The sequence below is a fragment of the Ctenopharyngodon idella genome, chromosome 19 (assembly GCF_019924925.1).
Source record: "Ctenopharyngodon idella isolate HZGC_01 chromosome 19, HZGC01, whole genome shotgun sequence".
NCBI classification, from domain to species: Eukaryota; Metazoa; Chordata; class Actinopteri; order Cypriniformes; family Xenocyprididae; genus Ctenopharyngodon; species Ctenopharyngodon idella.
Window position 1 is genome coordinate 26033347 of NC_067238.1, and position 18457 is coordinate 26051803.

An 18457-nucleotide genomic window follows, 5' to 3' on the forward strand; every position below is an offset into this window, starting at 1 on the left:
CGCTACCCTGATTAAAGTCTATGGATGTTGTGGGTACATCTGTGTGTGTCAAATTTCAACTTCTTTAATAACAGTTATAGCACCCCCTAGAATTGAAAATTCATGAAATTGGGCAGGTTTCCTCATATGGCCTGTTAAACCCAATGAACTAAGGAGATGGGGGCACTAAAGGAAGAGAGATCATTTTTTAGTCTAGCCAGCACGGTTCAAGAGTTTAAAAAAAAAGCTTATTAAAGCAGCAATTTTCACAAAATTTGGTACGCAGTCTCATTTTGAACCCGTGTAAGAATGTCAGAACTTTCATAATAGTTATACATTATAAACAGCTGAAAGTTGATTTTGTTGTTGGTGGCCATGTTTGCTAGTTTATCCAAGTGATATGTAAAGGATATTTTAGCATTTGTCCCAAAGACGCAGTGCAGCATTTTCAACTTGATTGAACATATGGTTGCAGAGTTATGAGGGGTTCTTTTCAGTTGTAGCGCCCCCTAAGGGCAGAATTTGGCACAACTTGGCATGTGTCCAAGATGATTTATAAGCTATTTTCCTAATGGGGACCCAGAAAATGTCCCCACAAGTTCGAAAATTTCTGGTATTGCCATCCTTGTGGGGACATTTTGTCCCCACAATGTAGGGGATACCTAAAGCACACGCGCACACACACACACACACACACACACACACACACACACACACACACACACACACACACAAACAATCACACACACAATCACACGTCACTCATTGACTGTTTCCAGGCAAAAATGACTGAAAACTTTGATTTTAGAGGTGTCACGACAATGGTTCAAGCTTTGATATAGTAATCGTACCTGCTAGTGAAACACGGGGTTCAAAGATCCTTCATCCCTGGTGAGCAGAGATGGTTGCTGCTTTTTTTTTTTAACTTAGCTTCAATGACTGACATGCACCTCACAGAACAAATTACAGTAGATTTCATCATTTGTTCTGCTCCCAAGACATATATTAGAGGATATATCTAACTTGTTACACAAATTGAATGCCTTTTTAAGTTCACGATTTTAAATTATTTAAAATTACTACTCTGTAGAACGAGCAGAATACTGTAGCTAGAATGATAATTATAGCAAAGGCAAAAGAGTGTCTTCCTTTCTCTTTTTTCCCCTATCAGTGGCTTCAATGGACTGCTCGCGGATGTATGTTGGAAGGGAGTAATAAAACAACACATATAGTGGATATACGAGTCAAAAACAGCTTACATTACAGTAAACAAAATGGAAATACTAAAGGTCAGACAATGTAAAATTTTAAGATCACCCTAGGTGGGGTTCAATCTAAGATTTACCCACTGTGCCAAACAACATATAACTATACTTATTGCCAAAGAGGTTTAGGGAGCACTTTACAAGCATCATGGACAATCCTTTTCTGCTACAGCCAAATGGTTTTGAACACAAACAATCAATAGGATGACTTTTTCCTGGCATGGTCTGAAGATCATCCGAAACCAACGTGAATTAGACAATATCTCGGAGGAGTAGCAACGAGACGGAACAGGGAAAAGACACATGACGGACTTCTGAAAAACAGATATAAGTTGATTAAAGATTGCGATTCAGCAAGCAGAATACACAATAATCATGAATAATCTAAGGACAGAAAAGGTATGAGTTTAGGCCTTTTTTTTAATAAAGTTAAACACAACAAGTGTCTTCATAGTCTAATTTATTGGTGTGTTACAGGTAAGTGTTCAGGTAATCAGTTCTGGGCCATAGATGAGCAATAAAAAAAAAGAGGACAAGAGCAGAGACAGAGAGAGGAGAGACAGAGAGGGATTATGCTTTTCAGATTCAGCTTGCAGCATGTGTCAAGATAAAGCCAGAGCTGTCAGTGGTCAGAGCAGGGCGAGATCTTATCACACTTCAACACAGAATCATTCATATGTCCATTATGAATGGAAGAGCCTTTGTGTAGTCGGCCTAGTGCTGCTCGGGACCGCCGGCTTCTCTCTGACCCCGCTCTCCCATCTAGCCCTCTTCAGGAGGAGATAAAACTCGCTCTCTCCAGTGTATCCCTGCTGTAATGTGGTCATTACTGCACAGTTTCCTAGCACCCGGTGCTTCAAATTGCGTCTGGCTGCTTTACAGCGCAATGGATTGAGGGAGCTTATGAGTGCAGACAGTGAGGTGTCAAAGCGCTTTGCAAGCATCAAGAGACCGCCACTTCAGTCTGTGTGTCAGTTGTGTTTTTGTGGGAATGTTGATGAAACTGTCTCTAACTCCAGCAACAACGGCCAGCAGTAATTGTGACATGTGTCAGAGCTCACAATGTTTGTGGCCAATAAAGGACATGAGCTGTAAACATTGAAAGCAAGTGAGAAAAATACTTTTCATAAAGTTGATTGATTATGTCAATTCCTCAAAACTGAAACTAGTTTCCAAGTTACTTCAGAACTACAGAATGTGGTAACCCACTCAAAACACATATGCTTGTTTTTTATATAGCTGTTTTCATTGATTTATCTGTTTGGAGACTTTCAGTCAGCTGTCTGAAACTAACAGGTTAAAAACACCAATTCAAGACAAACACTGAATTTTTTCTCATAATTGCAAGTTTATAACTCGCAATTTTACCTTTTTTTTTATTCTCGCAATTCCGTCTTTTTCTCGCAATTGCGAGTTTATTTCTTGCAATCCCAGCCTTTTTTCCTCACAATTCTGACTTTTTTCTCACAATTGTGAGTTTATATCTTGCAATTCTGACTTTTTTCTCGCAATTGCGAGTTTCTCTCTCACAATTCTGTTTTTTTTCCCCTCACAATTGCTTTTATCTCTCACAATTCTTACTTTTTTCTCGCGATTGCGAGTTTATAGCTCGCAATTCTAACTTTTTTTCCCTCACAATTCTGCCTTTTTTCTCGCAATTGTGAGTTTATCTCTTGCAATTCTGGGTTTTTTTCTCGCAATTGTGAGTTTATATCTCGCAATTCTGACTTTTTTTCCCCTCACAATTTTGGCTTTTTTCTCGCAATTGTGAGTTTATCTCTTGCAATTCTGGGTTTTTTTCTCGCAATTGTGAGTTTATATCTTGCAATTCTGACTTTTTTTCCTGCAATTCTGACTTTTTTCTCGCAATTGCGAGTTTATCTATCACAATTCTGACTTTTTTCTTTACAATTCTGACTTTATCTCACAATTCTGACATTTTTATCTCACATTTTTGACTTTTTTCTCCTAGTTGTGAGTTTATATCTTGCAATTCCAACCTTTTTTCCTCACAATTCTGACTTTTTTCTCACAATTGTGAGTTTATCTCTCACATTCTGTTTTTTTTCCTCACAGTTGCTTTTATTTCTCGCAATTCTTACTTTTTTCTCGCGATTGCGAGTTTATCTCTCGCAATTCTAACTTTTTTTTTCTCACAATTCTGGCTTTTTTCTCACAATTGCGAGTTTATCTTTTGCAATTCTGACTTTATCTTACATTTTTGACTTTTTTCTCCTAGTTGCGATTTATAAAGTCCAATTCTGAGGAAAAAAAGACAGACTTTTTTCAAAAAATTGAGTGTTCAGAGAACTGAGAGAAAAAAAAAGTCAGAATTGCATTTGTATATCATGCAATCTGAGAAAAAAAATCAGAGTTGTGGGATAAAAAGTCACAATTACCTTTTTTATTTTTTATTCAGTGGCGCAAACAAGCTTCCATAGGTTTGAGATAACAATTATAAAAAAAAATTTAACAGGGTAATTAATGAAAATCAGTAAAGTTTAAAAAAACCTAATAAAATAAAATGGCAGATTTTAAACCATGACAACTTAATAATTTAAGTTCAGTCAATACCATTTACTTTAGTAATAAAAAGTTATGCAAACTGTTCATTTTTTTTTTTTAAAACAGATTTATTCTAATTAATATTGGTAAAAATACTACCTGCCCAAACACATTTGAAATTTACAGATAATAACAAAATCAAAGATGATCTCCACAAGCTGACAGCAATATAGCTATATGTGTATATGGGAAAACTCTTTCTATATACTTTTCACTCTTTCTCTCTGGAGTAACCAAACAGACTGTCCACCAGACTGTCTATTATCCTTCTGCCCTTCAAAATAAAGAAGGCAATATAGCAACTGTAAAAACTAGTTATCAAATGGAACAGCAATATTACTTTTACAATAACTTCTGTTTTTCTTTCTGTACTTTTGAAAATGTATTTAATGATACAGGGAGAAAAAAATAATCTTGCTTCAAGCTATCTTTCAGATAAGAAAATAACATCGGAAAGAGACCTTTTCAGACATTCTGTATGCAAAACATTGTTTACAGTACAAGGGATGTTAAAAAGGAAAAAGGGAATACTTTTCACATTTATTCGTATTCTGTTGTTCTTTTTTTACATGCTGACTTTGTTTTTTGAAGTTCATTTTCGAAAAAGAATTAACAAAGGTTTAAGGGTGATGTTGGGGTAAACAGTAGAGGGAATTAATAACCTCCAAACACGGACTCTACGCCTCATAAAATCTTTTTTATATTAAAATAACAAAAAGGAAGTTCAGAGGTGCTAAGCCATGGGGATTTCAGCTCACAAAGCTTGGATCAGCGTAATTTAATTTAAAAAGGTTTTAACATCCTCTCATCTCCATAAATAACTGCCTGTTTTATATATGCTATTCATAATTTATCTTTAGCACCGAAGCTCCCAGTGCACTTTCTGCTGAAAGAAATTTTGGACTTAACAATAGGCACTAGTCACGTGTCTCACCTCTTTCAAATCCAATTTGTACTCAAGGATAATCAGAATATTCATTACAATTAATTGATTTCTGGACATTTTATTGTCTTATAGTGTAGTTTTTGCTTTAGAAGTTCTCTAAGAGTCTGTCATCTTGCTTTCAGTGTGCCAACATGGTCTTTCTCCAGCAGAATTTGAGGAGGAGCAGGAACCACGCTGTCAGATGTCTGTTATATAAATGTTCATTAAATAAACATGTTAAATAAATGTTTTGTTTCTGAGTTTTTCTGGTAGAACAGTAGTTTTACAATGGTTTTGACCCAAAAATGTGTTGTGGAGTCTGTAACTTTTAAAAGGCTCAAAATGTGTGCTACATCTTTTTTGTTGATGCTAAAAACTGCATTCAACCAAACCTTTTGATATAAATTCATCTGTGACTTGGTAATATGGCTAATTTTAATGAATTCTTTGTGCATTTATACAATTTTACAAAATGTTCCTTTTCAGTAGGGCTGTGTTAAAAATATAGATTTTTCAATTTTAATCGGTTCTCATTTTGAAGAAGCGATATTGATTCTTAGACCCAAGAATCGATCTTTCAGTCTATGCTATTTTCAGATGATGAATGAACAAAGCTTTGTAGCGTATCTCCCATTCACTAAACGCAATAAGCTTTGTTACTTCTGATATGAAACAAAGTCTCTGGCTTTCAAATGATAAGAAATATTATGAAATTCAAACAATAAATACCGTTTTGGCCCTCTTTAATGTGGCGAGACAGCTGGCTGTAGCGTCTCAGTTCAAGGGAAGCGACAGCTCGAAGCGCGTGTGAACTGACCATTTCTTCTGCTTTGCAACTAGTTACAGCATGAATTAAACATGAATGAACATCAGAAGGTATGTTGAAAGATACAGTAAAACTTACCAAAATCCCAATCATGTCACGTCACATCAGCTTGTAAACAATTTCACGTTACATTTATCTCATAAAAGCCAATCAAAACTCATAGATAAAACTCATTTATCTCGAAAACGCCACGCCGATATTGATCCTAGTTTTATTTCTCCTTTTGTCCCAAAGTTTGCTTGCCATGGTCCATAATGTTTGAATGAAACAACAGCGTGACGCTATACATTACGCAACTGTCCACGTTACTATGCATTACAAACGGAAACCAGGGATAACGCAGATATTATGTCATTGACAGGCAACAAGTGACTAGCACTATTTAAAATTGTGAATTTCTCTGAATTTACAAATTTTTGGAAACATTTAGTATAATGTAAGTACACAATTGAACGAAATCTATAACAGTGGTTTTTGGATATTTTAATAAAAAAATCTTACATATTGTGCCTTTAAATGTAAGTAGCCTACAAATCATTTAATTTTAACCTAATATTATAGTGATGTACCAGCTGTGGTTCCCTGTATAGTTTACAGCATTAGTTGAGAGCTATTTTTTCCTTGAGGAAATTTGCCATGTACTGTACCTGATACGTTCCAGTCAATTGATATTGAATTGAATCTAATCGAATCTGTCACGATCACCAGCTAGAGTGTCCTGGTTGTCCACTAGAGGGCACTCCACCCCAGACTATTGTCATTCCCTCATAGACTTCATTCTCCATAATCCTTTGCCCGGACTCATCATCACTGATTGTCTACAGCTGTGTCTCATTACCTTTGCCTATATAAAGCCTGGTTACTCAGTCACTCTTTGCTAAGTCTTGATTGTGTGTCACTCCAATTCTAAACCATAATATCCTGTTTCTCCCGTGTCATGTTTCTCTCACGTCCTCTGCCTGTTCCTTTGATTTCCCTGTTTGCCTCAGCCCTGTACTCCGTTAAGGTTTGGATTGTGTGTTTGTGTATGACCTTTGCCTGTTCTCACTTTGATTGTGGATTACCCTAATAATAAACCACTGCATTTGGATCCTCAGCCTTCGTGTCTCTGAAGTTTGTGAAAGAGTTGTAAGCTTGTGAATTGAAATCTAATCAAATTGTGAAATGTGTCATTGCCTAGCCCTACTTTTCAGCCTATGCCATAAACATTTTTCTTTTGATAAGTGGCAGCTTTAGAGTAACATCATAAAATAAACACCACAGTTATCAAATACATTTGAAAAACAGAACCAAAAACATGAATCTAAACAAGAAATTTTTCAAACATTTGAGGTCCAGATCCTAGAGCTGCACTGTGCCGGTTGCCATGACACTGCATTTTAGGTGCATGCCACGTTATATTCAATTTGACGGGGAAGTGGTGCAGATCACTGGCCCTGCCAGTCTATCAATTCCTTGTCTGAATGAGTGTGTCCTTCTGATTAAAGAGGAGAGAGTCTGGGTCCAGCCGGCTAGGGCCAGCTCAGATGGGCCCTATTCAACCCGGATTTAATGAAAAACATTCAAAATACTGGGAACTGGAGACATTTAAAAACCCTGTATCTAATAGGGCACGGAGCTGACATGGAAACGAGAACCTCTCTCCCAGAACTCCCATACTTAGGAACAGTAGTTTGAAAGGAACAAAATGAAAAATGTCTTGCTCTCAAATACTAATTGCCTTGGCTTACACACACTATATTTGTTCCTTTCATACTACTATTGGTCTGGAGAGGAAGTGGTCAGTATATGAAGCTCTATTATCACAAAAGATTGCTCAAGCTATGGCCCCTTTACTGATTTAAAAACAACAACAACAACAACAACAAAACATCTATATTAGAAGCAAAGTACGACTTAAAAGTCCTTATTCAAGTGAAGGCTTAATTCAAAAAACAAACATGAACCCATTGACACAATGGAGTAATTACAGTCAATGTCTGCTCATATAAAGGGATCTATCAGCTCACTGCAAGCACATCCATAATGACTTAATTGCATGATTGTCACACAAATCCCCCATCTACCTCATTTACCTCTCTGAGGTGCTTCTGCCAGTCTCTATTTTCACCATATGAACCAACAGAAAGAAGAAAGTCTGTCTATGAGCATTAGTTAATCATTTAGACTTTTGAAAGTGAAATACAAAGAGCCAGTAAGAAATAATTGATAGGACATTTTAACCCATTATTGCACAACACAATAAAATCCAGTGGAGATTGGAGGCCAGAGATGGGGGTGTTGCAGTGGAACAACAGGTTCAGTGGACGGTGTGCCGTCATGGCTTATGATTAATAACTGCCAAGAGCAGAAGGGATCAGCGGTGACTAATGACCTGGTGTGGCACTTGATTTAATCAATCAAAAGCAGAGTTTAACCTAACCAAGCACCCGTCACCATGAGCCGACCATTCGTCACAACACTTCCAAAATAAATTGGAACAAACATGTACACTCTTAAAAATAAAGGTTCCAAAAGGGGGTTTTCACAGTGATGCCATAGAAGAACCATTTTTGGTTCCCCAAAGAACCTTACAACGAACAGTTCTTAAAAGAACCATTTTTTTTCTTAGTATGAAGAATATTTTGGTAATCTAAAGCAAGTTTTTCCACTGTAAACAACCTTCTGTGCAATAGAAAGGGTCCATGGAAGGTTTTTCATGGAACCATCAATGCCAATAAAGAACCTTTTTCTTTATTCTGTGGGACACAAAAGAAGATATTTTGAAGAAAGTTTCAGTTTTTGTTCATACACTCTTAAACATAAATGTTCTTTGTTGTTATCTATGGTTCCACAAAGAACTTTTAACATCAATGGAACATTTCCAATGTACAATATGTTTACAAAAGGTTCTTCAGATTATTAAAATGTTCTTCAAACTGGTTCTTTTAGGAAGTATTTACTGAAAGGCTCTTTGGGGAACCCAAAATGTTTCTTCCATAGCTTTTCTTTGAAAAACCTCTTGGAACCTTTATTTTTAAGAGTGTGCAATGCAAATCAGCAGGATCCTGAATATCATTGGACTTTTATTGCACTGTATGGGCATAAACAGACATTTTTCAAAATATCTAATAGAAAAAGAGGTAACACTTTAGTATAGGGAACACATATAAACTATTAACTATGACTTTTCCCTCAATAAACTACTAATTTACTGCATATTAATAGTTAGTAAGGTAGTTGTTAAGTTTAGGTATTGGGTAGGATTAAGAATGTAGAATAAGGTCATGCAGAATAAGGCATTAATATGTGCTTAATAAGTACTAATAAACAGCCAATATTCTAGTAATATGCACGTTAATAAACAACTAGTTAAAAGACCCTAAAATAAAGTGTCACTGAAAAAGAAAGTCATACAGGTTTGGAATGACATGAGGCTGAGTAAAAATGAAAATTTTCCCTTTAACTGCTATTAAAACCATATATTAAGGGGCCACTAGGGCTGTTTTTTAGTTGAAAACAGTGTTGTTTTCAACTAAAAACTGAAACTTTTATGCATTTTGGCCATTCATTTACATGACAATGGCATTTTGGGGGCCTGAAAACAGAAGCTTTAGAAACGGTGATGTCATGCTCATGCGTATTACGTGTTTTTACAGCGTTTTTAGTCGTTTTCACAGATCCGTGTGAATGGGGACTGTTTAGGCAATGTTGTTGTCTGTAAGCGAAAAAACACAACTTTTCTGTTTCTAGTACACCATTGTCGTGTAAACGTACCCTTAGTCGGAGTTCCTAAAGATTGCCCCCCCCCCAAAAAAATTCTTATATGCTGAGGGCTGTTTGTACTTGCAATCTTAAGCACTTGGTGCTTAAGATTTAATGCTGGTCCTTGCACATGATCTTTGTTTGAAGCAGACAGTCCAACCTAATAATGAGAGTCCTGGTATCCAATTACAGACTTCTACTTAGTTTGGCTGCTGTCCTGCTCCCAGATTAACTAAAGGTGATTCACTGCAAGTGCAGATTCATGACAAAAATGCCTTAATGAGGAACACAAATTGGACCCATGGCCTCTTTCTGAAACAGATAATTTTTGTGAATAAATGTTACATTGGCAGCAAACAGAATCTCCAGCTTGATTCTTTTAGTTGCGTGGGCGGCGCGTGGAACCCTGGGAGATCTGTGCTGCTTTTTACCTTTAATTATACATCCCAGGCATGGTTTGACAAAACTTTAAGTCTACTAGATGCTATTGTTGCAAAAGTTCGGATAAAAGTCTGCTCCCTCAAGCTACCGCTGAACACAAGCGGGAAGACACTAATGACAAGAACTGAATAAATAATAAACGATCAAAACGCCATCTGTACTCCCACAGTATTTGTATTTTCTAGAGAAGTGGCTTCTAAAGAAAGTTATTACACCCAGAGGCTCGGTGTCGTACAGCAGGGATTCCCAACCAGGGGTACATGCACCCCAAAGGGGTAGTTAAGCAGGTTCCAGGGGGTACTTGGAACGATTTTGCTTTGTTAAACCAATAAAACAGAAATTGCGACTTTATGGCTGACAAAATATTCAAATAATTAACCATTAATCAAGTGTATTAAATCACTGTGTCGCTTGAAGGTGATATTTCATGATAATTCTAGTATATAAACACTGCGAATAACTTTACTTCTGTTAAACGTTCAATCTGGGTTTCATTTCTAAATAAAGTTAGGTCTTTCTCAGAAAAAGTTTCTCCACGTTTGCCCTCAAAACTGTCAAAAGTTGCGAAAGACAAACAAGCTCAGGTGTCTTCCTTAAAAATGAGAACTGGGAAGAAAATTTGGTGTCTGTTTTTCAACCACGAACTCAATATCTTTTAGTTTAAGAGGGGAAATTGCTGTAATAAGGAACACTTTAATAATAGTAATTATATTGCTGAATGATATCTAGTATAATTAGGCAATTTCACAAAAACAAGAGTGCAATTGTTCATTTAGGTTAACCAGTTGTTACCTACTTGTTTGGGATGGATGGATGGACAAAATGACAGACAGACAGACAGATAGACAGATAGATAGATAGATAGGCAGAGTCACTCTGACTACTCACAACTCAATAATAAAGTGAGTTCCACAATACCAACTATAGTGAGCAACAACAACAAGGATTATACATTTGAAAATAATATGTAAATGTAAAAAAATCTGCTACGTTTTAAAGATCAAAGTGCACGACAAAAAAAAAAAAGTTATGGTCTCCTAAAAGAAAGAATCGATTGAAGAAAAACAAAAATTCTGTCATCATTTACTCACCATCAAGTTGATCCAAACCTGTATGAATTTATTTCTCAGTTGAACACAAAAGATATTTTGAAGAATGTCGGTAACCAAACAGTTTTTGTTCATACTATGGAAGTCAATGGGGAAACTGTTTGGTTACTCATATTCTTCAACATATCTTCTTCTGTGTTCAGCAGAAGAAAGAAATTCATACAGGTTTGGATCAACTTGAGGGTGAGTAAATGACGACAAAATTTTTGTTTTTGGGTGAACGATCAAACAAAACAAACAAACATTGATTCTGGACGATGCAAGTGCTAAAATGCTAACTCGTTTTCGGGTTTTGGTCTACAAAAATACGTCATCCCTGCAGCACTCTATAGAAATTGAATCATATGCTAAAAAATAGACATATATGAATACATTTTTCTTCAGAAACCATTTTGTTTGACAAATAAAGGTATGAAAGGTCTGTTTAGCCAAAGTTTCATTATCATGCATTCAACTTACAAACCTGCCACACAACAAAGCATTACCAGGCACACATATGATTTCATTTTTTATTCCAAAAAACTTCAAAATAGGTTTCAAGTTCAAGAAAGTAGAATAAGCTGAAACACAATGCAAAGCATCATATACAGACAGATAAAATACATTTTATATATTGCAGACAAGCCATGTTGGGTATTACATATTTACAATATGTAAACTTCTATATACATCGTTTTTACATTTACAAAAAAACCTTTGTCTCTATTTTGTCTTTGTATATATATATTTTATATATATATTTTTATAATCCCCACTAGCATTTGTACTACAATAATGAAAAACATTTACAGATCTGTCAATACACTTTCTCTTTTTTTATATTACAAATTTATTTCCATAAAAATATATCTCTGTACAAAAAAAGGTTTCTATTCATTAGTACTCCTTTCAGCGTCAGAGTCTCTGTCTGGATATCCGCAACGGACCGCTCCATTAAGGTCCTTGAAAGTTTGAAAGTCACTGTTCAAAAAAATCCTTTTGGTCAAGTACGTAACTCAAGACTGACTGTATTCCTTTAGGCTTTGGATAGCCAGAGCAGAGCAGTCCTTTAAAAGTCCTTCAAGGCTGGGCTCGTACCTCTTACCTACTGGAGAGAAACGCATGGTTGTGGTTCTCAAAATGAGAATAAAAGGACGAAAAAAAAGCTGGAAAAGTGCATACCAAGATATTTTCACATTGACCTCCACACAAAACTGATATGTTCTTCTTGTAGTACAATATTTTCATATACTTCTTCAATATAAGCTGAAGTGTGCAATTCAAATATATTGATATGCAGTATTTTAGGGGTGCCGCTTTTCCGATATGTTTTTTTAAGGGACAGTTACATAGTTTGTTGGATGTTCACCATATGTATAGCAGATATAGCATTTCCAAAACTAAAAATACATTCAGTACAATTCAGATATTGTCTACATCCAAACATCTCACCTTTGAAAGACACTGGTAAATGACACAAATATGTTTTCCGAATTAGCTTGTAGCACACAAGACTAAAAACACAAGGTCACTTTCATGTCATGCTAACAAAACCTTAATGAAAAGGGCTGTCATGTGACAATGTAAATTAATTGAGATGCTGCTCTCCATTTTAGTGTATATATGTGTGATTATGTCGGGCAACATGGAGGGCTGTCACATGAAGACGTAAGCACCAGTTTTGGGCTAATCAAAACGGCCTGACACTGAAAACACATCAGTTCTGTGAAGGGAGCATGTCTGTTTTAGTGATCACGACACTACAGACTGGAACACTGACAAAAATATTCACTGTTAGCATTGCTAAATGCTATAAATAATACTGTAAATGCTGTAATGCTTTTAATTTTGGTTGGATTTCTCTCTATATATGTGTATAAGACTTTGGCAAAGCAGCACCATAGGTCTCTTAAGTGCAGGTTCTAACCTAAAGAATTATGTGAAGATGTAAATTAACTGCACGTTTTGAGGTGCTGGACTTTATTTTTGTATTTGTGTGATTCTCTTAAGCTAAGAATAACAAAGACTTGACTCTCTACCAGAGAAAACAGAGAAGCAGCGTCTTTGAAATTCTCCCCTAGCAACTGGCAGCTCTTGACCAGTGCGCAATAATAACCAAAATGGAGCAATAAGAAGAGATTAGATACACCACATATAGAGTTACCAAGGCACTGTTATGAGAAACAGATGGACAAGTATGAAACACGGGCTGCCTGGATACTTCAACAACAGTTTGGGAAATATACACATATAAGGATGAAAAATGAAGTAGAGGAGATGACTTTGAAGCCCTTGTGCCTTGATTTGTGTGTGTGTTATCACTAGCAAAGTGCAATTTTGTAGGATTTTAAAAGGAGCTATTTCTAATGTCAGAATGTTATAAATCTGGCAGCATTGCTATTGTTGTAGGTTTGCTGAGACGTAAAAATGCAACTGTAAAACAATGTAAAACACCAAGTTAGTGTTAGATAAACTGGAACAAAATGATGTCTGATATGTGGCAAATGCTTTAAGATGCCATCTACACTGATAAAGCAATTCAAAATGAAATTCCCCTAAAAAGAACAGCCATATGACAGTCTTAGGTTGAAGTCAATAGGTTGAAGATAATGTACTTGCTAAACTCCTGGCCTATAAAATCCCAAGGGAAATACAATCTTTGCTTTTTTCGATCAACTTACAATTGAAACAATCTCTGGGTAATATCACATTAACGCAACGATGATAGGCTACCGATTTCAAAAGTAATAAACCTGTAGAAGCAATTATATCAGTGATTGATTTCAAAAGTTGAACAGTACAGCAAATAAACTGGAGGAATTTAAATGCCCAGTGGAAAGTAAATGCCGGCATCAGAGGCCACAAGACAAGAAAATCGAACCGAATGATGCAGAAACAAGCAGCGACAATAATATCTAATAACTGAACTACAAATCTCAATAACACCGGCCATTATATGCTGCTCTCAGAATATAGTGTACTCTGACAACAAAATGTAAGTTATCAAGTATGCAGATCTATCTCTCTCCACTTGGAAAGTTGTAAACTTCCCAAGCTGTTGCTCATTTTCAAACCTTCCCATCAAGTTATTGGGGCAAATGCATGCAAATAAACAACCGGCCTTGGATTAGTGATTTCTAAGCCCCTTTTGCTTATCATAAGTGTGGAGTGGGCACGGATGACATGGAGGGATATGCAGGGAAAGAGATTATGACACAAAGCTACAGAGATTAAATATGTTCACGCTCATTTGGCGTTGGCTCCTTTTGACTAAAACCGTCATCCTTATCCTTGACTTCAAAACCTGAGGACCGAAAGCAGACCTTCCCCTGGTTATGAAAGACACGTTTCAAGTTATATTTACCTCCGTACTTCAATTCTTCAAGGGCTGTGTTGCTTTTTTAATCTATGTATGAAAATCATTTGATCCATGGCATTCAATGACATCTAAAATCTGCCTGACATCAGGAATATCTATAAATGCTAATCGACGTATCCCAGCCCATAAACCAAGAATATCCAACTCAGAACATCCAGACGCATGAGGAGGGGGTTTAGATGGCCCTCCTGGGTAATATACTGTAGATGAAATCCAACCCTCCGATGTGGGCTGCTTTTCTTCTGTCAATGTGGGGAAAAAGGAAATAACAGCAGATAATGGCCATGAAGTGAGCTTCATAAAGCCCCTGAACACAAAAACACGTGCACCGTGTCCTTTCATGTTCTCCGCTGGGCTGCTCGGAGGGTTGGACTGTCCATTCTCAGACGTGATCATGATAAGATGGTGTGAGAACACTTGTTCCTTCTGGCTGGAATGAGAAAAGAGGTGCTACAGCTAGAATCCATGTCTTCTAATAAGCCTCTGAATCTCATTCCTCTTCAAATCGAGGTGTGGCGTAACATGCTCAGAGAACTGATGGGGAGGTTGTCAGAGAGAGTGTCCTCAGTGAAGTCTGCGCTTGTTTGTGATTTTAGTTTGAGGTGGATATGGGTTAAAACAAGCCAAAATGCACTCCATAGAAAAAAGTAAAACCAAGCTTCAACTCTCCAGCAACATGCTTCTCTTGACTTCCTGCACATGAAGTCTTCCTCTACCTCAAGAGTAAGAATGGGCGGCCTTCGTTTGACCGAACAATGTACCTCTTGTCTTTTTTTGGCAAGCGACGACTGTGAGCTTCACATGTGTCCCTTTGCGCTGCCACAGTCAAACAGGACGTTCCCTCAGAAGGAAAAAAGAGGAGACAGCAGAAGTGTGTAGGAACAGAGTTTTAGCTAGCAAACACTGACATGGTTCTTTATCAGTGCATCTCTGTTGATGCATTTTTACGGCATCGTTATCAAGGTTTGTCACTTTTTGTCACAATTGGAATTGGTTTACAAATGAAAAACAAAACAATCCTCCTCTTTAGTCCATCCGTGCGGCCCATTCATAACTATGGGAATAGTTGTGTGGAGAGGGAAAGATTATATCCAGCCTGTGAAAAGAGGAAAGAGAAAAGGAATTAAGAGTAGAAAAGACATGTTTGTCTGCAGTGTTGGAGAAACTACTTCAAAACATCTCAAGTGACAAGCTACTCAACTACTGTCAAATTTACTATAGCCACACTATAAGTTACTAAAAAAAAGTAGCTAACTATGTTGAAGCAGCTGAATCACAACTCCCAATTGACAGTGCATTTGATTACTGCTATTTTTCTTTCAAAAGTAGCTCATTACTGGAAAAGCTATTTTAAAAACAGCTGAGGTACTATTACGATACCGAAAAATGTAGTTAATAGCATTGCTACTTTTAGTTGGTTACTGCCCAACACTGCTTGTCAGAATGTCAGAAGAAAGAAAAACACAGATGGACATGATGAAAAAAGAAGAAAAACCAGAGAAAGAGGGGTTTCAGGCTCAAATCAGCAGAAAAGACATAAATACATGGGATACAGGGGGGAAACCAATTACAAATCCTGTCCAAGTTCATAGTCTGTGGCTTAGATTAGGTGCTCTTAAAAAAAAAAAAAAAAAAAAAAAAAAAAAAAAAAAAACTTTGAAGAGGGTATAACAGCTGATATAAATAAATTAAAATTCAATACTTCTCTATCCTTATCCCCTTGCCTCAGCAGTTTGTTTTCCATTTTGTCTGAGGGCAAAACTAGGGCGATAAAGTCAGTTTCAGAAGTAAAATTTCTCCAGTTTTAATTCCCCCACTCCCCACTCAACATTCACACAAGCTATATGCTGAAAAGGCAGTTTGGGTATAATAGCAGAAATATACAGCAAATGATGCCACTAAATCATTCCAAAGCAACTATGTGAGGATATATTGCTTTTCTTCCCTTTCCCTGAGGGCTACGTCCTCATTTGGCTTATTACATTGCAAGATTTTATATGTGCTTGGCAATAACCTTTTCATCTGCCATGCTAGTTTGTACAGTAGTCTAATGAAGCACGTTAGATGTGGATGCAGAAAGCTAAGGTCACAGTATGACGCTGAAATCTAGAAAAATGCCTAACAAGTTCTTCTAGAAAAAAAAAAGTAATTAAAAAAAAAATACAGCGTTACCAGCTCATAATTCACAAAGATAGGATACTGTTTCAAAGGAACGAATTAATATCTGTTCCAAAACCTGATGTACTTCCTATGGAGACACGCTCCTGATGCAAAGGCTGTTCCAAAATGTAGTTCTGAGGCAAATGGGGTCCTGATCACCACCTGAAACATGGTTATTAGCTAGCATATTTGGCTACAATGTCACAACTAGGTATGTGCCCGAAGCAAAAAACATAAAACAAACAAAACAAAACAACATAATTTTGAGATTGTCACAGATACAGGCTCTGCTGCACAACCCTAGTCATAACTAATCAATCAAAGGCAGGCAGATCACAGAGAATGGATCTTTCTGGTTGAAGACTCACCTTTGACTAGAGCGGTCGCTATACTGCTGTGCACACTGTGCTGACCGTGAACTCTGTCTCATTGGGCATGATCTCAGTGGGCTGGATATTGCGGTCATACATAGGGTTTTCGAAAGTCGCCCTTCCGTTGGTGTTCTCATGGCCCGCATAACCATTGAAGGGTACTTTGGGCCTTTTTCTGAAAGTAAGTAAGACTTATTAACAAATATTCTGGAGGAGTGATCTATAATACTTACATAAATTAATTTACAATGAATGACATTCTTCGTAAACTGCTTTACCTGTGTTTGTAGAGATACAGAGCGAAGCCTGCTATGATCATGGCAATAAAAGGCACTAAAATGGCTGCTGCCACTGAACTGCTATTGGAGGCAAAGTTATAGCCTGTATTCTCCCCATTTGGATCAAGGCCCTCTGTAAAATAACATACAAAGAAATCATTTAGAAAATAACAATAACTAGCCACAAGTGAAAAGCTTTATGTCAAAGCATGCGTTCGAATTGATTTTAAACCATGATACAAATAAGAAATTAATAAATGAAATGGGGCAACTTCATATCCCACTGTTTTGTATAACTCAACTTGGGGACGTGTTTTTGAGAGATGTCAAACTGCATTATCTTGACAATGCTTTTTTAATTACAGATATCAAGACATGGCAAAGATGAAGTCATTCTGAATTCACTTTTCAATTTTGACCACAGAGCTTTCCTAAACAACAAGAGAGTGTCAGTGCACCTGTTCATCAGACAATGCCAAAAAGCTTCCCAATAACATCAAGGCTGCAAGTGGGAGATTCAATTAACTAACTCAATAGAGCCAGCTCATCAAACCAACATAAAATGATGGAATATGGGTGTGCGCACACACATGCTCTTTCCACTACAGCCCCTCTTATTAATAAATCTTCTGTTTGCTCAATCTGTCTGACGATGTTGGGATAGGAGTCTATACAGCTGTCGTTTATAAATGAAGGCGCGCCTGTTTCATTACAGCAGGATTTGACAGACCGTTCATGGTTTGGCCTCCACAAGCTGTACACTAGATACTTAGACTGACTCTAGTTTTCCTTTCTCTCTTTCTAAACTGTATTATAATAATACATGATAGCTGTTGTGGGCGGCATTGGCAGTATACAGTATATCATTTTAAACAAATCATTGATAATTAATTATAGAGGAAACAACACAGACTTGACATTTTCATGGTTTCAAAGCTGAAGTGTGTATTTTATTCAATATTAAAATACTTTGCCAGCTTAAAAAAAAAAGACAACTATATGCAAATAATTAATGGACTGATTTGTTTGAGTAATCATCCGACACAGATAAACCCCTGAAAGGGTTTATTACCTTTTTTTTTTTTGCATATATATATATATATATATGTTTTTTTTTTTTTTTTTTTTTTAATGGACTGATTTGTTTGAGTATCCCAACCATCCGACACAGATAAACCTGAGCTCCAAGACTCTCTCTCTCTCTCTCTCTTGCTCCAAAGCTCTAACATTGGATGGTAAAGAGTAAAGATGAAAATTACAGGGTTATCATTTCTGAATGGAATGCTTTCTCTCTCTCTCTCTCTCTCTCTCTCTCTCTCTCTCTCTCTCGCTCTCATCCCTCACAGTCACAGGTAGGCTACAGCATGCATTCTTTCTATTCTGAATAACCGGAGAGAAACAGCCAGAAACTCAGTCAAAAGTTCCACTTTCGAGCT

At 36.8% G+C, this 18457-nt stretch overlaps 1 protein-coding gene across 2 annotated transcripts in view; it reads right to left on the reverse strand.

Moving 5' to 3' along the window:
* Positions 1–11349: 11349 nt before the first annotated feature.
* Positions 11350–18457, reverse strand: part of csmd2 (CUB and Sushi multiple domains 2) — a 291911-nt gene continuing 284803 nt past the window's right edge. For both annotated transcript variants that reach the window (XM_051873150.1, XM_051873151.1), the window contains exons 69-71: positions 17022–17154; positions 16741–16918; positions 11350–15308 (exon numbers count right to left, since the gene is read on the reverse strand). In XM_051873150.1, coding sequence (XP_051729110.1) covers positions 16759–16918; positions 17022–17154 — 293 coding nt within the window. In that variant the 3' untranslated portion in view covers positions 11350–15308; positions 16741–16758. The remainder of the gene's footprint in view (positions 15309–16740; positions 16919–17021; positions 17155–18457) is intronic.